We start from the raw sequence: 18,314 nt of genomic DNA on the forward strand, positions 1-18,314 counted from the left end.
ATGAATTGAAGCAGACAAGAGCACAAAGCTTTGAAAGGATTTATTTGTCATAGTCAAACATTATGATTTGTACAAACTCAATATGAGAAGAAAAACAAAAACAAACAAAAAAGCGTGAGGCCTTTCTTCAACATTTGAGGGGATGTCCTAAATCAAGTCTTTTACAATTTGAGGTATGCAGAGGAGCTTACAGATGACACGGCTGTGATTTGCACGTTCGCACACACGATTCATGTCAGCCTGTCACCAAGAAGACTTTTCAGCTTAAGAAAAAAAAAAAGAGGACAAAGAGGGGCGCTCAAGTGGCTTTGGTCGAGGACATCGGTGACTGATCATCTTTGTTTTGTTTTTTTAAAAAAAAGTTTGTATGAGGCCCAACATTTCAGAGACGAGTCACATGCTTACATTGTGACATCATGGCTATGACATCAACTTCTTTTTTTGTTCAAAATTGGACAGTTTGCTGCAGCGCTTCCCAACCAGGTTGCCCAGTTTCACTTAATGGCGTCTGAAAATTATTTAGGACGACAAATAATGACTTTATGGTCGCACATAAGTGAGATTCCGCGTCATGTTTGTGGCACGCCGGCTGTCACGTTTTGCAACTTAATTGGGGTCGGGAAGCACCGCCCAAACGGCAAAACGCCACCACAAGGAAGCCGATTCTTTCGCTCGTCGTCTCACCCGTCCAAAAAGTGTTTTCCGTCGCCCAAAGCAAGCGAGGCAGCCTCACAAGAAAAGTAACGCAAAACACACACACACGCACACACACACAAACGTCATCAATTCTTTTGTGTTTATAGCCCTTAGCGTCATCAAGTGTGCCGCCGGCCTGAATGTGCGTCCATCCGGCCCGGAGGCCTGAGCCGCGTTTCCCAACAGTGTCAGCGAGGGCGGGTTGGCACGCCGCCTCGCTTTTCGGCGCCTTTGTTTTGTATTCACAAGTCGCGCCGTCGGGAGGACGAGCAATCACGCAAGTCGGAGCGCCGACTGAAATTGAATTGAACATTTCCAATACCGAACTTGGAGCATCAAAATCAAACTTTGAAACGCCCAAATGCAGTGGTGCCTTGAGATAAGAGTGGAATTTGTTCCGTGACCACGCTCGTATCTCAAACCACTCCCGGGTCAAATGAACGGGAATGCGCTTTTAAAAAAGTCAAAGCTTGATTTTGAGGCTAAAAAAAAAATGCAGCTCGAAATAAATTCCAAGCAAGATGGCACAGCTGCATTTTGTCTGAAAATGTTATTTCACAATTATTCTTTTCAAAAGCTTGGAACGAAGCTTTGCCTTTCCTCCATCATTCGTATCGTTGTCAATTTCGTTTCGCAGCCATGTAACAAGGTTGATGTTGTTTTTGGACTCTTTTGGGATCCTTTGGACGCCACACAATAGGAAAAAAAAATACTTTTACCTACCTTGCATGTTTTGCCAAATACTGTTTTTGTGTGTGTGTGTGTGGGGGGGGGTGCGTGCGTGTGTGTGTGTGTATCTCCTTGTTCCGTTCTCTAAGTGTGGCTGTTTGAACCGGCATCAGGTAAACTGGCTCGTCGTTGTTGCGCGGCGTCCAAAGAAGCGTGAAGCGAGCGCCTCACACGGTGACCTCGTTCTTGCTGGCAGTCCTCAGGGCGTGTCCCCCGCCGGCGCCCGGGATGAAGTGCAGCTGCTCCACGGTGTTCTGCCGCATGTTGGCGAAGGCGGTGCGGCGAGCGGCCGGGTGGCCCTCCCAGCCGCCGTGCTCGTGGCCCGGCGTGGGGTGCGAGTTCATCTTGACCATGTGGTGGCGCTCCATGGACGGCGTGGCGCAGATGTTCTGCTGCGACTGCGCCTTGTGGTGGTGGCTCAGCCGACCCATGGTGGGCACCATGCCGCCGCTGCTCGCGCCCCGTTCCGCCATCAGGCCCATGGCCAGCAGCTGATCCTCCAGCCGGTCGGGGGACACCAGGAGACGCTCGTTGGACCTGCCAGCGTAGGACAGGTTGTGAGGGAGTGAGTCGATACGTGTAAGCGTCCGTGAAACTGAGAGCGTGGGTGTGTCAATATTTGTGTGCGCCAATTAGTGTATCTGTGTGCGTGTGTCAGCTTCTCAGCTTTTGTGTGTGCACATGTCTGCGTGCAAACTGATAGTTTGCATGTGTTAATGTCATCAGTTTGCGTGTGTGTGGTCTAAAAAAGGCAACAAATACAAGAATGTGTGTGTGAGTGCGTGTGTGTCACCTGCGCAGCGTCTGGGAGTCGGCGGCCCTCATGTTTCTGTAGTAGTGCTGCTGCTGGTTCTTGAGGAGACGCGACAGCGTGTTGCCCTCGCCGAACGCCAGCAGCTGATCCTGCGAGCGCACGCGACGCGGCGGCCGCTCAAAGCTGAAGCCGCCGCCGCCGCCGCCGTAGCGCCCGGGCACGGGTAACGGGTACGGGTTGGGCGTGGAGGGCGGCGCGTACGGGCAAGGCCGCGAGCCGTCGAGCGGCAGGGTGCCGCGTGACGAGCCCGTCGCGTAGTCACCCGCCCATTGGAGGTGGTGCTGCGACGAGTAGAAGGACGGCGGCGCGTTGGTCGAGCGGCGCTTGGACGAGTAGTAGCCCGGATACTCGTCCAGCTCCCGCTCTGAGACAAACGCGGACGGAGGAAAAAAAACAAAACAATCAGCAGCTTGCTCACATTTCCAGAAAATGATTTCCAGACTCACCGAGCTTCTTGAGCGAGCTGTATCTGGTGATTTCCGGCTTGACGGCGGCCTCGTAGGAGGGCGGCAGCTGCGCCAGGTTGTGGAAGGAGTGCGAGAAGGACGAATGGCTGGCGCTGTGCCGCATGCCGCCGCCGCCGCCCGGCATCATGCCACTGCTCGCGATGAGTTTGGGGCCTGACGAAAGCTGCGGCGTGCTCATGTTGTTCATGCGGGCGCCTCGCTCTGAACACACACAGGACACAGGCGGGTTACTACATGGCTGCCGTCTCCAAGGCAACGACAAAAAAAGTCACTCAGTGGCTACATCTCATTTCATCTTTCAACACTCCTTGCTTTGACTGCACATCTCATGCATATACACACACACATACACATGCCACACACACACCCCCACACACACAATCGGTCGCACAACGACGGACACACACTCAGCACAACAATCTAGTTGTGCAACTGTTCTCAACTGAAATGGCCAAGGCAGCACGCGGGCGCGCATGCACACGCACACACGCATCCTCGCATGTTTTTATGCAGAGTGCAAAAAAGCAGCGAGAGGATCGATATGCGCCCAAAAAAAAAAAAAAAATGATCTGAATGCTTTTATGTAAGAGCACCAGTGCGGAGGAGGCGGGACGCGCTCGTTCGCCGCGTGGACACTGATACAACGCATTCAATTGCATGGACACACACACACACACAGGCAAAAAGACATTTGCATACGCACACACACACGCACACGCACACGCACACACACACATATCAGCACACAAACACACACAAGCAGAAATTGACATACACCGGCACACACTGACTTACACAAACTCAAACATAGTAAAACATGCACACAAAAACACACACACACAAAAACACATAGAGACACACACACAAACTGGCACACACACGCACACTGAAACATACTTGCACGCACATTTATGGACAAGCATGACATGCACACAATGAAACAAACTCATACACACACATCAACTGAGTCATACACACACACACACACACGCAACACACACCCCTATACACTAAAACAGCCCACACACACCAAGTGAAACACGCGCACCCACGTAAGTGCGCTAAAGTGACATGATACAAGATGACAAAAAGGTCGGAAGCCATCCACGTCGGCGACCAGCACCGTTATGGGGTGCCGCACACGCGCACACACACGCACACACACACAACAAGACACAGAAACAGCGTGACACAAATGCTTGCATTGCTGTTTGGTTGCCTTGGAAACGGCCCCAGCCCTTGGCAATGCTTGGAGTGGCAGGAAGCAGGCGGTGGCGGTGGCGAGGGGGGCGGGGGGGGGGGTCATGTGGAACCAGGGATGCGTGAGCGATGTGGAGAGGCTGGCATCAAGCAGAGGGCAAAGCAGACAACCTACACTAGGGGTCTTCAATCCTGTTCCCCGAGGGCCGCTGTCCTGTCTGTTTTTCATCTCTCGCTGCTGCAACACACCTGATTCAAACGATCAGGATCGTCATCTCGCTTCTGCAGACCGTGTTGATTATCTGACAATTTGAATCAGCAGCCAGAGATGGAAAACGGGGCAGGATGCCGGCCCTCGAAGAACAGGATTGAGGACCCGAGTGATGGAGAAAGTCCAAGTCCTCGAACCCCGGCGAGAGCGCTCACTCACTGCGGTTGTCCTTGCTCTGCAGGATGGGCGTGTACAAGTTTTTGGGCGGGCGTCCGTCGGAGGTGGTCAGCATGTTGTTCCTCTCGCCGTGCTGCACAGGACTGGACTGGTGACGCAGGATGTCCACCAGCGACCTGTCACAAGCAGATAGACAGCTTCACGGTTCGTGGCTTGATCCGATTTCCCTTCCGAAAAGGTTTGCTGATTAAAATGGAGAACTTTGGATATTACGACCAAACACACGAAAAAGTCTTTTTTTCAGCGCGATGAGGTGAAATGGGATCATTTCGGTGGTGGCGAAGGAGACGGCATCCAGCCGCTTCCCGAAGCGGCGTCTCACCTTGGCATGTTGGCGTCTCGGTTTCGCGGGCGGCGCGCCACCTTGGCAAAGGCGATCCGGACGCCCACAGCCGCCACCAGCGTGAAGGAGATCACGCCGCCGATCACGTAGGCCGTGCTGTCCACACAAGAAAACCCGGTTCAGGAGGACACGTGAGGGATAAAACATCTTTGAATTGTTTGGCTCCCATTAGAGCGTCACACCAAACAACAAGGGACCAAATCTGTCCTGTTCCGTTCTGCCTGGCTCATTTGCATCTTGTCCTGAAGCATCCTATTCTATCCAGCCTTGACCAATCCAATCCTGCCCTGTCCTAAACCACTGTCCTCCCAATTCACATCCGTTCCAGTTCACCCTTAGGCTGTCCTGTACCTTCCTGTCCAACCTTGACGATACCAAACATTCCTGATCCTTCCTGTTCTGTTCTCCCCACCTGCTGTTCTGCTGCTGGAGCGTCTCAAAGTCCGGGTCGGGCTTGTTGTCGGCGGGCAGCGTGACGGGCACCTGCGGGTCGGCCCAGTCGGGCGACTTGTAGTTGGTGCAGGAGTCCTGGTCCAGACGGGTGCGCTGGTGTTCGCAGCAGAAGCGGTAGTGGCACGTGCCGCAGCAGTAGATGTAGCTTCCTTTGGAGCAGTTGAAGGTGCTGTCGAAGTGGCCCATCACATCAAAGTAGCCCCTGAGTGCACAAAAGCACAAACAAGCTTAAACGCAGCGCCCCCGCCTGGCTCGGAGGTCAGTGAGCGGCTCCGAATTCTGCAAAATTCAACGCCAGCAGCGTGGCAGACGTGTTTGGAAAGAGGGAGGAAGTTGCAGTTTGCCGAGATAACCATGACATGGTAACATTTTACTGTTAAGCATTAGCTTTTTTTTTTTTTTTTTTTAATAAGTGCCTTTACCGTCACTAATCAAATGATATGAAACTAAAACACTTTATATTATTTCCCTATAGTGGCGATTTTCATCCATGCCAGGTTTGTCTCGAACGTATAGCCCTGATTATTGGGCACGTATGCAAACATCTCAACTGTACTGTGGCATGATTGAGCGGTTGCTAGGCAACGGCAGGACGCCTCTGCAAGCGGGCATCGTCCCACACGTTGCCGTCACGCGTGTCCTACCTGCACACATCCACGTCCACCAACTTCCTGGGGGGCGGCGCCACCTGGGCGGCGCCCAGCGGGGGCTTGAGGGCGTCGGCCGTCACGTTCCTGGGCAACATGGTCTGGGGGAGGGGCTTCGGGGACAGCTCGGCCACGGGCGGCGGTCGGCCGTCGCCGTCCTCCACCTCCGCCTTCTTGGGCGCCAGCGGAGGTTTGGAGCCCGTGAGGAGGAAGAGGGTGGCGCGCTTGGTGGCCGGAGGGGAGGCGGCGTTGCCGGGCGGCGGCTTCCTGACATCGTTATCGGTGGTTACCGTGGAAACAGCAAGGCAGGAGAAAAGCAGCAGGGAGCAGCAAAATATCCTTGGTGAAATTGTGGCTTTCGTCGTCATGATGATGCTTTATAAAAAATAAATAAATAAAGAAACAATAAAAACAAAAGACAAGGTCCGTTGCAGGATGACTTATAAAAAGCTTCCCAAGTATGAAAATTTTGGTCTGGCACCTGAATGTAAACGTCAACGCTTGCTTGTGTAAATGCAGCTTGTTGCTAGGCGACACGTTCAAACATCTCGTGCCGGAAATGTAAACTCTTCATCATCCGAGCGGCGGCACAAAATGGACGAAAGGAGGTGGCGTGTAAACATCGAAGGTTGCATGTAAACTTTTCAAAGCCGCGTCGTGGCTCGCTTCAAGTAACGCCAGCAGCGGCAAAAGTGGACGAGGCCTCGAGCCTCCGAAGAAAAGCGGATGACCAGCAGCTGAATGAGCCTCAAGGCAAACGCGTGATAGATAGCCAGTGGGGGGGGGGGGGGGGGCCTGGGGGGGCAATGGAACCCGAGAGGACGAGGTCGGGGGGGTCCGATGCAACCCTAGAGGAGGCGTTTCGGGAGGGGGGAGGGGCCTATGTGCGGAGAAGGCCCTTGTGCGACGAATGTCTCTGCTCCGAATTGAGCTCCAGCCAGCAGAAGAGAACGAAGAAGGGCTTGGGCCCGGTTCGAGCGGGGCGGGACGGTTCCGCCCGCACGCCAGGCATGAACGAGCCCGGGCTCATCCGTTGTGCAGAGAAGAAGAAGGGGGCGTGGTCCGCATCCAGCTGGCGAGGGTCCGACCTCGAGGGGGTTGAGCGGCTATGGCTTCATGGATACGAGGTGTGCGCCGCGGCGTAAAGGGATTGATGTCCGATGGCGCCACCTATGGAAGAAGACGAGGAAGGAGCAGGAGGAGCGTATCGGACGCCGTCGGGTTTAGCGCGTCCCAGTCGGTCCGCCGTCCCCCGATGAGGTTTGGTGAAGCATCAAAAGCTCGGACGACTTGTGGATTTTTTTTTTTTTGCTTCTTCTCTTGGCGCGGTCGTCACTTTGGTGCCGGCGTTTGGTTTCGGACATCGGGAAATTACTCCGGGTGCTCACGGCTTCGTTCACCTTCTCCTGGCACTGCAACAAAACACAAAAACGCAGACGGTGTTTATATCGCACGACTTGGAAAACACAAAAACACCAAGATGGTCGACCAGGAGGAAGAGTCGTCAGGAAAACTAAAGGGCAAACGCTGGCAACCAATGGAAGAGGAGCATCTTTTCCATGCAACCGTTGCCATGGAAACCAAATCCCCTCGCAAAGAAGACTCATTGATTTGCTGACATTTGGGTTCATGTGAATTATTAATACGGCCATTTGCTCACTAAGGGCCAAAGGTCGGCTGGAACAGAGATCCATCCAGGACCGGTCAGCGCCATAATGGACAAACATTGGACTGGTCGCCACTCGCTAACAGACAAAAAAAAAGACTGGTCACCCGTCACACATTTCAAAGCCAAATTGGATGGCGATCAACTTTCTCATTCTAAAGCTAACATGCTAACATGGTTTTTTGCAACGCAGGAGGGAGGAAGTCCGAGAACCGGCAGGGGCAACATCGAGAGTCAAACGCAGAACCTCTGGACTGTGAAACATGCATGCTAACCACTCGTCCAAGCTTGAAGTGAATGTGGCGGAAGTTGGATTTTTTTTTTTTTTTTTTGCCGGCAGTGCTTGAAGCCGCACTCAGAGAAGTTTGGTGCTGAACAAACGACCTTTGGGCAAACCTTACACGCCTAGAAAAATAAATAAATAAAAAAATCTAACCCACCCTGCTCTTTTTGCAGTTTGGCTGCGGCATTTCCCACAATGCACTTGACCCGCCCACGCCGCGCGGGCGGCCGGCCGGCCGCTCGTTGACTCGACATTGACGTGGGCGGGAAAAAAAAAAGATAAAAAAATAAAAAATAAAAATCATGGTGCACCATCATCGTCCTCACCAACGCTCGCTGGCTCGCTCCTGGCGCGCGATGACGAGCAAAATAAAAGCAAAATAAAGAAGCCGTCTTCAATTGAGTTGAAGAATTGAAAAGAGGGGTGCGCAAACGTTTGTGGCGGATGCTCACATGATCTAATAGAAGAAAAGTTAAAATGTTCATGAAAAATATATTTTAAAAAAAAAATAATAATGTTTGATAGTCAAGTCAAGGATGCAACATTTAACACTTGACCAGATCGAAATCAGTCGATATTTTCCGCAGAGGTGAGCATCGTCAATCCGTCACTAAGTTGCCGTCTGTTTTTCAATCCGTAGAGTGATGATGACGTCACACGACAACCTCCGGGGCGTCATCAGCTCATGCCTGATGTCATCAAACATGGCGACAGCGGTTGTTGTTTTGACAATTTTGTAAAAAAAAATTCAATTTAAAAAAAATTTTTTTTTTTTAAAAAGTCTGACTCAGTCTTCCCGTCGATGGCAGCTCTGCCGCCATGACTTGCCCAATTTGCATCGCCTGCACGGTCAGCGCCGCATCCGCAGAAGAATCTGCTTCAGATGAGGGGGCGGGGCAACCTCCACACACTCACAATTAAATTGAGGGCCACAAGGGTGCAAATGTGGCTTTTGCGATTGGGTTGAACAATGCGTCCATTTTCGATCCTGATTTGGGTCAAGTGTGACATCATCATGTATGTTGGCCTCCAGTAAGGCTGCGGTGAGTTCAGGTGCACGTCAGCAGCGGGCAGCTGGAGGCACCTCATTTCATCCCAAAACACACACACACACACACACACACACACACGCACACGTCTGTGCGTACACATGCGCACGCGCACACACACAGACAAGCAGCAGTGGGACAGAGACAGTGATGTCGCAAGTGTTTGGCAGCACGGTGCACACGCGTGAACGTGCGTGCGTACATGCGCGTGCACGTGTGACCCTGTGCCAGTGAGACAGTATGCTTCAGTCTAGAATGTGACGACGTGTGTGAGCATGACAGACGCGCACGCGTGCGTGTGTGACAACGTGAATGCGTCTGGGCCTTTTGTCTCTGCATGCGCGTGCACGCACACACTCGCAGCGAGCGCGCGTCCTGCAAGTGCGCGTCTGCAGCATTGTGCTAAGATGGAGGTTTGTTGCATTGTGCCGAGGAGGCTTTCGCGGGTGCACGAGGAGGCGCGTGCGCATGTGGTGCCCCAACACTGCAGCAGCACCGTAGCTCACCCATTAAAAAAAAAAATAAATAAAACATACCCTCTTTTTTGCAGCAAGCTAAGAGGTTAGACTACCCTTCGACCGACACAATACGGGAACCGGGGGGGCGGGGGGGGGTGACAGGTGTCATTGAAGAGGACGCGTGTACGCACCTGTCGTGTTGGAGCGTGGCGCGTGGAAGAAACCGCGTCGAGGTTGAGCCGTCCATTTCTCGCACATGCCGCTTGGAAAAAAAAAAAAAAAAAAAAACGTATAAAAAAGGAGGCGGGTCGACGCCTGTAGGTCCGCTTGTGCGGTTCGGACGGCTTCCTTCCTCCTTTCCTTCCTTGCCTCTTTCCTTCTGCCTGCCGCGTTGTCGTCGTCGCTGCGCTTCTCGCCCGTCCGGCGCCTCGCAGCTTTTTTATTTTTTTGCCCACGTTCGTTTTCTTCAAGTGGTGCCAATCAGCCAATCAGCGTGCGAGCTCCCGTCGCGCTCCAAGCTGATTGGCCACGGCGCGTCGGGTCCGGTCGCGGCAGCGGCTGCTCGCTTTTTCTCGCCTGCTGGAAAGAAAAAGCAAACATTCAACTTGCAAACACGTGAGTGTGGTTTACATGAGACACACTAACAACAAGATAACAAACTGCATGCATTAAAAAAAAAAAAGACAAGCGTGTACTCAATGCATGAAGGTAAAATCAATCAATCAATCGATTAAACGCACGTGATCGGTGTCACAAAGCCACAACCGTTGACGTTCCTTCTTTGGCAGACCTGACCTTTGGCGGTCATCAGTTACCATGACGACAGCGGCCTGCTCATCCAACGTGTTGATCGCCAATCGTTTTGTTCGTCTCCTTTGAGAGATTTTTGGTGATGATGTCGTTTTTTTTGGCCCGGTTGTCGCGTCAAACTATTAACATCACAACAAAATGGCTGCCAACTTTCATTTCCAAAAATGGAGCGTTTCAACATGCGATGATGGGAAAGCGACATGGCTTGGCTTGTTGCTTTTTGGACATTGGTATTTATGCAAATGAGGCACTCAGCCTGAGGCGAATCTTCGGAGGAGTTCTGAGTGCTCGCAAAACGTTCGCCGCCGGAAGAACAAGATGCAAAAACGAGCCCTCATCTTCAATGACTCGAGAAGACGGAAGCAATTGCCTGCATGGCCTTTTGAACGTCGATTCCTCGACTGGCGGGCTTGATGTGAATGTTAACAAGCGCGTCTCTACGGCAACGAAGCTTGCAGCCCGAGGAGAAGTCACGGCAACGACATGAAAATCGCATCGGTTTCAAAGCGCATCCTTTCGAAACGATGGCATTGTAAAAATCACGTCATCTCAACATGCAAAGCGGGACGACTTGAAATGACGTCACTTCCTTGCTTCTTTGAGAAGTTGACAGACAAACTGCAAACGGACATTTTGTCTGTTTTGATTTATTTATTTATTTTAAATCCTGTCATCAACTGTAAAAAAAAAAGACGACTTTGACAAATGGTGCAAAGTACAGTAATCGCTTCAAACTTAAGTAGGAGTAAATGTAAAAAGTCACCATCCATCAATACATAAAAAAAAATTTACTCGAGTACAGCTCTGAAGTATTTGGAAGCACGTATTTGCTTAGCACCACAGTGAGTACACATGAGCAGGATTGGAAGAGGAGGAGGAGGCCATCCGGCCCACACGTGACCCGACAGCCTTCCTCCTGCTGCATGCTGCTATCGCCATGGAAACGCATGTGAACCGACTGGCGCCAGGAAGGAGGGCTCCATGTTAAAGGTGGCGGCCGACAACGCATGCAACATTGTTGGTCATTTGGCAGACAAGTGCAGCCCGGTGGCCCTGAGAGGGGGGCGTCTGCGCCGCTGCAGGAATGGTCGCAGCCAGTTTCAATCACAGACAATCAAAGCGGCCTCTCTCATTGGGTTTCAATTGTTGTTAAACCCTAGATTGGTCGCCAAACACACGCAGAGCACATATCGGCGAGGAAATAACTGGTCGATGACAAGACAAACCTAAACAAAGACTGCGCATGCATGTGTGGACGTGCATGTGTGTGTTTGCACTCAAATGTCAGTTGTTCCCTCGTGGCCTTCCTGTCGTGTTCCCTAACAGCCCATTACGCCCCGTGTGCACGCGCGACTAATTGGAAGCAGTGTTGCGATGCCCTGCAACGTGGTGACATTTAGTGTGGGGTCGTAAAACATAGCTTTCAAGCAGCAGCAGGCTAGTGTTGTGTCGCAATGATACTTTGCGCCAGCAGGGGGAGCCCAACCAGCAGCCGCGTCTGATCGAGTTCGATATCACCCACCCTTGCCACACATATTTGTCGCGTTAGAAAAGCGAAAGTTCTGCCGCAGATGCAACTACAACTAAAAAGAAAACAACAAGATGGCGCTGGGTGCGCGTTGGAGCGGAACCTTTTAGCGCATTTAGTTGCACGCGCAGAAAGGTGCAAAGGCAAACGTCGATGCTGAGCAAGCAACACGCCGGCTTGCGAAGTGTCCCGCGCAACACATTCAAAGCACAAAACGCGCCTCATTCATAAAACAGCAGCAGCGTTGGCCACATTCAGCAAGTCGCAAATTTGAGCCGGAGCGAAAAGCAACGGCAGCCCACTCATGGAGAAAATCTTGAATTATACAACGCTCGGCAGGAAGGCAGGCAAAGTTGGACTTTTTTTCGTGTTCACACAAAGACCACCCAAGTAAACATCAAATGCAGTTTGGAAGGGAAAGGAAAAAGAAAATCGGACGTGCTAAATCCTAAAACAAAGCCATCGTGTTCTGCAGAAGATAATGCAAAATGGTTGCAGTACCACGTTGCGCCACAACACGCCCCGGCAGCACTGAAGATGGAAAACTATTTGGATTTGCCTTTGGGGATATACAATACAATACAACTTTATTCATTTAGCGTATTTCACAATATATATACACACATTAAAAATTAAGAGGCCGAGAAATAAGAGGCGCCATTTTTTCTGGAAGTTAGATGGCTCAAACTACACAATGCTGACCAGCACCGGAGAGACAAAAGTAACACCTTTGACAGCCAGCGAAATGTAAACTTCTTGATTTTTTTTTCTTTAACGTGCTCACATTCGGTGGTCACTAGACACGACTTGTGGGCAAAAAAAAGATAAATCCAGCACTTGAAAGTATCTTTACCTGCTTGTACTTCCTCCTTGGATGCGCTGCTGGCCATAAGCCCCGCCTTCTCGGCCTGTGATTGGCACCGCGAGGCATATAATGCACTCCTATTGGTTGGGAACTTCTTCCACGTAGACAAGCCTACTTTGCCAATTTTTTTTAGCGCAAATGCAGCTGTTTGGAAAGGTGAAAGGTGAAAGGTGACGTTCAATGCTGTTGCACAAACGTCATCCCAAACATACCAGGAAGCGTATTATTGCAGCAAAAAAATAAAATTAAAACAAAGCACGACTTTTATAGTATATTTATTTGATTTTTTAAGATAATTTTTTCTCGGGTTTTTCAGAGAATTTTGCACCATTTTTTATTCTGGTTAACGGCCACCAGGAGGCGCCACATCCCGTTGCCTGGATACAATTCACCACTATAATTATATTGGAGTTTCAGTTTTGTTATTGGCGGGATGAGAAGAGGTGCGATTTATTGTGAATAAGCTATTCGGTTTTGTTTTCTACCTTCAAGGCGAGACAGTCTTGATTATCACGCAACAAGAAGCAAACAAAGAGCTGACTCGCTGCTGACAGCGTGACGTCATCCATTTGATTTCTTCCCCAATCTATTCCTTGCTTTGTCTTTTGCAAACTGGAACAATATTTTTCTTTTTTCCTTTTCTCTCCACTTTTTTGGGGCACATACACTCATACGCTGCCATTCATGCAGAATTCTCTATTTATTAGAAACTTTGCTTTTTACAAACTGCACACACGTCCAAGTTCTATAAAATGCAGTTACAGATGTTTCACAGCAGGCCTAACTTGAGCCTTCGTGGGTCCGCGTACATTTGATGTGTGTCACAATTCTGAATCAAAATATGGATCTGCACAGTCAAGGGAAGAGGGAGGGGGGGGCTCCAGGATCGCGTCTCTACATACAATCCAGAAAAAAAGAAAAAAAAAAAAGACACTGAATGGACGTCAAGTGTCGCTGCTAGCATTTGACACGATTAAATCAAAATAAAAGCATCTAGTCCTTACTATATACATACAAGTGCAGGTCTAGTTAACGTGACCTGACACCGTAAAAACACATCTGCATTCCTACACTTTGTTCAATATCAATCATTTAATTTTTTTTTATATTGTCAAATCATATTCAAGATTTGTTGTGTATTTTTTATTTATTTATTTTTTTTAAATCATGACTTCATTGCTGGTGGATGCTCAGGCCATCTTGTTGCCTTCTCGATGAGCTTTCTTTTTTTTTTGTTTTGCATAGTTGGATGAGGACCAGACGAGAGAGCGAGAGAGATGGCGCACGTGATGAAACCTGCTCTCAGTTCCAGAGTTTGAGGAAGCTGTCCCACGATCCCGTGCAGACGCCCATGCCGTCTTCGGGAACGCCGGTGCAGCTCACGCGGTTGTCGTGGCCGGACAGGACGCCTACGCGAGGGGGGGGTGGCGAAAGAAAACGCAACAGTCCATCACACGCGAGCTTGGCAGCACGCCACTCTGAAAAATATTTCTTTGAAAATCGGAACGGTTTCAACTCCCGCCCGGCCCGCGCCGTTGCCACTCACCGACTTTCTCGCCCTTGAGAGAATCCCAAATGTGGCAGTTGAAGTCGTCGTAGCCGGCGAAGATGAGGCGGCCCGAGTTGGACAGCGCCACAGACGTGACGCCGGCGTTCAGGCTGCTGTCCTGGTAGCCGATCACTTCCTGGTCGGCGCGCAGGTCGTACATCTTGCAGCTGCAGTCATCCGAGCCCGTGATGATGGTGTTGCCGCTCTGGAAGAACTGGGGGGGGGGGGATGATTGGTCGCCGCGTCACGTCACAAAATGGAGGTTGCGCCATGTGCGTGACGGCTGACTGGTCTGCGACTCACAGCGATGGCGTTGATGTCGCTGGTGTGTCCGATGAAGGTCTGCTTGCAGACGCCTTCCCGGATGTCCCACAGCTTGGCTAGCGAGTCGCAGGCGCCCGAGATGAACATGTTCATGTCCGGGGACAGCGCCAAAGACATGCAGTCGCCGATGTGGTTGGTGAACACCACCTTCTGCTTGCCCGTCTCCAGATCCCACAGGCAGCTGGCGGGCGGGCAGAGCAAGCGTAAGACAGCGAGTTAAGAGGCCGGCGGCCGACAACCGGACGGCGTGCCGCAACGTGCGCAAGCTGACCAGGTGGTGTCGCCGGAGGCCGTGAGGATCTCCGTGTCACTCAGGAAGCGGCAGCAGGACAGGTAACCTTGGCGAGGAAAAATGTGGTTAGCTTGTTGGGGAGACAAGTGACTAACAACCAAGATTAGGATATATTTAAAAAAACCTAAAAGTAAGGAGCGGCTGATCATGCGGTTTGTCACCTGTGTGTGCGTCCAGTTCCCGCATGGTCTTGGGACTGGCCGACTTGATGTTGTAGACGGTGCACATGTTGTCCAGACCGCCGCTGGCCACCAAGTTGCCGGACGGCGCGAAGGCCACGCTCATCACCCAGGCCGACTTGAGCGGGACGGCCACCAGCTGGAAGCGCACGTTTTGCCGTCAGAGACGATTTCGTTTTCGTCACGTCTCAGTGTTGACGACTCACCTTGTTGCCCGTGAAGGTGTCCCACACCAGAAGTTTGCCATCCTGCGAGGCGCTCACCATTTGCCTGGTGACACACGCAAGATGGCGTGCCGGTTAGCTTGGCAAGCTAGCATAGCCAGCGCTAGCACGCCTCGCCACGCTCATTTTCAGCAACCTTTACTCAAGTACGGGCGGTACCTTGTCTTGAACACCATCGGCTTGAAATGCGACTGACTCAACTTGCGAGTTTTTGGGAACAAAAGCGCTTTTGTTTGGCCCTTTTTTTTTTTTTTTGCTTTGACGGGCGACCAAAAAATAAAGGAGACATGATGGACAGGAACTTGACACAAGTTTGGCGCGACAATTGTTAAAAAAAATATTTAAAATATCATTTTTATTTTGTTCCTCAAGAGCCAAAATGACTGCAACATACTGACTATGTCTGCATTGTAGCGCCCTCAAGTGGCCAAGGTGCATACAGCAAGAAGGAGCAGCACAATGGCCAGTGAACGGAAACAACAAAAAGAAAAAGAAAAAATTCAATCTTAACATTCTGTTAAATTACATGTTTTTAACTCATTCACTGCCATTGACGGATATAAACGTCAGAAAGTTTTTGGGTTTTTTTTTTTCATCTGAGCTGGTGGTGAATGAGTAAAAAAGTGCCAAGTTCTCGAGTGCTATTTTACTTTGTGCCAGCTCCTTGCGAGTGCTCTCATTTCATATTTCTTTCGCTTAACTTGCGCGGCGGGCGGCGTATCGGAAGTTAGCTCGTTACCCGAAATTTGAAAAAAATAAAAACTGACCCAAGCACTTGGAAGTCAAACACATTGTGGACTTTTCGCGGCGCGCCTCTCAGCGTCACTCACCTGGAGTCAGCGGACCAGTGCATGGCGTAGATTTTGGCCAGGTGACCTTTGAGCGTCTTCCTCTGCTTGAGCTGGACGCGACCCACCGAGGCCACGCTGCCCGCCGCCGACGCCATGGTGGTGTCGTTGACGGCCTTGCGCGCCGCCTGGGACGGGAAAATGCAACGTTTTTTTTAGCCAAATGGGCGCACGTGTCGTTTATTTCTGCACTCGCTCACCTCAATCTTGGCACGGAGACCGTCACACTCCTTTTTCAGCGCATCGATCTCAGCTTTCTCTGCTGCCATGGCGACAGTTGCGAGGGGACGTTAGTGGCGGGAAACCTGTCAAAAAAAGTCAAAACGCTCACCTCGTCTTTCACATCGTCACAAGCGTGAGGAGCTCGAAATGTTTTGCGGAAATGAGACGAGGCTTTGCAAGCTCCTCATTTCATTTCGGGACTCGGACGTGACGGAACTAAGACCACTCCAGCCGTGGCTTAGATACGCTGAGCCAGAACACCTTCCAATGTGAAAGATTAGACATGTACCTGATGGACGTAATCCCGCCTAATTCGGTTAACGGACTGACGACAAGAAAGCGCTGACCAGGAACCGATAACCTCAACGCAGCTGCTGTCAAACGTCGGTTCATTTCTCCCAAAAGTCGCCACTTCTGTCGCTTGCTTAAATTCGAGATGACCGCTAAATGTACTTTCGCTCTTTGCCAGCGACAGTCGGAACCATTTTGTAAAACACAAAAGTTCACTGACGACTTTGCAAAAAGAATCGCAGTATTGGAAAGAATTCTTGAAGGAATTTTGGGTGTTTTTCCCGAAGTCTGACGAGCAATATTGAACAAATTTTAGCATATACGATTGTTGCTAATGCTAATTAGCATTTCTACCTGGAAGAAAAATGACTTTTTCCTCATTCAGTGGCAAGTTTCACGTGTTCAAAATTCCTCAAAATCAGAGTCAATTCTGGAGAACTCGAGGATGAAGGGCGGCAAAAATGCGAACGGGAAGCGACTGAAGGGATGAAGGTGCCTGGGCAAATCCCTCAGGAGATCTTTGACGGGAAGCTTTAGAGCTCAAATCTCCTGTCATCCGATTACCCGGGCCGAGATCAGGAGGCAGGACGGCCGAGGAACATCCTCTGGGACCGGTCGGCAAAAATTGAAAATGGCGAAAAGGGACGCGGCAAAGTTTGTCCGTCCTGGAATGAAGGACAGAGAGACTTCAGCGCCGAGGAGATTGTCAGATGGTTTGGATTCGCGACAAAGCTAACACGGAAGACGAGAAATGAGAAGAAACCGGCACACTGCTCTTGTGAACTTCAAAAAGCGCCAAAAAGTCGCAAACTGCGCACAACTACTCACGAGCAGGAAGTCCAAAATCCCGATCGGAACCGACGCTCGCTCACCTGTCCTTCACGCGTCACTCCACGATCCCGGGATGCTGCTGCTGCTGCTCGGCTGCTCTCGGGCACGCTGACTGGTCGCTGGTGAGCAACTCCTCCTCTGCTCTCCTGGCGCCGATGAGGATTGCGGCGGATGAACGAGATCAGAGATGAAGGGATAAAGCTCAAAGATGGAAATAGAGAGAAGGAGTCGGCCAGAGCCAGAGCGAGCGAGCGTGGCGAGGAGGCTAAACCGATTGGGAGGAAATCAGGTTATCGGGTCGTCCAATGAGAGCGGCTGAAGAAGGGGACAAAAGGGGAGAGGATGGGTCGCCGGGAAAGTGCAAGACAAGCCACGGCGGGATTAAAAAACGAGGAGACAAAAACGCAAAAAAAGGAGAGCTGGAGCCGACCCCAGCTGACCTTGTAGGCCCACGACGGGTCGCCAGCCAATGTCAGGGTACATGCAGACCAACGATGGATTGGTCGCCGGCCAATGTGACGGCACATTTTGACAAACAAGCATTGCCGCTGACATTCACGATGAAGATTTTGCATCGGCTTAATGTTTGCCTCACGAGTTCTGTCATTGGCCGGCGACCAGTCCAGAGCGTACCGTTCCGCTCATGCACAGTCAGACAAACAATATGACAAATATTTGGTGGCCGGGGTCCAAATTCCCTGCCGTTGGTCAGCGCTAACGAGCTGAGCCCGCTTAATCACCGTCTAATGGGATATCCGGGGACGGCCAATCTCGTTAGGGACTTACGGGGGGGGCGGGGCTAAACGTGCGTCACGACCAAGTGGATCAGCACTCGCGGGGACCGGGGGGGACCCGAGAAACGCATCCGGTCCCCAGCGCGTAACCAGGTCAGGTGACCAAGAACGACGAGTGGTCCAAGAGCAGTTTCCGATTCTTGACTCGTCTCGGACTTTCTTTTTTCAGCAACTTTCTCGGCCCACCAGGTCACTTTGATTGATTTGGAAATCTCCAAACAAGGTGACAGAAACAGGACGCAAAAATCACGTGACTTCCGCATGGCTGGTCGTGCCACTAACAGGCTCAGGCGGCACAGGACAG

At 51.1% G+C, this 18,314-nt stretch overlaps 2 protein-coding genes across 5 annotated transcripts; both read right to left on the minus strand.

Moving 5' to 3' along the window:
- Positions 1–25: 25 nt before the first annotated feature.
- LOC148321775 (protein shisa-7-like) lies at positions 26–12,500 on the minus strand. Of its 3 annotated transcripts, none has more exons than XM_088278594.1 (10): positions 12,445–12,500; positions 9,623–9,832; positions 9,445–9,515; positions 5,795–7,209; positions 5,110–5,352; positions 4,677–4,793; positions 4,337–4,470; positions 2,686–2,907; positions 2,219–2,603; positions 26–1,962 (listed from the first exon to the last, which is right to left on the minus strand). In XM_088278594.1, the coding sequence occupies exons 4-10, from the start codon at positions 6,163–6,165 to the stop codon at positions 1,593–1,595; spliced, it is 1,842 nt and encodes a 613-aa protein (XP_088134720.1). In that variant the 5' UTR covers positions 6,166–7,209; positions 9,445–9,515; positions 9,623–9,832; positions 12,445–12,500; the 3' UTR covers positions 26–1,592. The 3 variants fall into 3 exon arrangements, with proteins under 3 accessions (XP_088134720.1, XP_088134719.1, XP_088134718.1); XM_088278593.1 differs by having other exon boundaries at positions 5,795–6,172; positions 6,279–7,209; positions 9,445–9,832; XM_088278592.1 differs by having other exon boundaries at positions 9,445–9,829; positions 12,445–12,460.
- Positions 12,501–13,137: 637 nt separating this feature from the next.
- LOC148321776 (guanine nucleotide-binding protein G(I)/G(S)/G(T) subunit beta-3-like) lies at positions 13,138–18,297 on the minus strand. Of its 2 annotated transcripts, none has more exons than XM_088318101.1 (9): positions 17,258–18,297; positions 16,073–16,177; positions 15,855–16,000; positions 15,007–15,070; positions 14,783–14,939; positions 14,601–14,667; positions 14,309–14,510; positions 14,003–14,219; positions 13,138–13,865 (listed from the first exon to the last, which is right to left on the minus strand). In XM_088318101.1, exons 2-9 carry the CDS (start codon positions 16,139–16,141, stop codon positions 13,759–13,761), a joined length of 1,029 nt encoding a protein of 342 aa, XP_088174227.1. In that variant the 5' UTR covers positions 16,142–16,177; positions 17,258–18,297; the 3' UTR covers positions 13,138–13,758. The 2 variants fall into 2 exon arrangements, with proteins under 2 accessions (XP_088174227.1, XP_088174228.1); XM_088318102.1 differs by lacking the exon at positions 17,258–18,297 and adding an exon at positions 16,740–17,251.
- Between the last annotated feature and the right edge of the window lie 17 nt (positions 18,298–18,314).

This window comes from Idiotropiscis lumnitzeri, chromosome 16 (genome assembly GCF_059441095.1).
Source record: "Idiotropiscis lumnitzeri isolate Australia: NSW breed Sydney's pygmy pipehorse chromosome 16, RoL_Ilum_1.0, whole genome shotgun sequence".
Lineage (NCBI taxonomy): Eukaryota > Metazoa > Chordata > Actinopteri > Syngnathiformes > Syngnathidae > Idiotropiscis > Idiotropiscis lumnitzeri.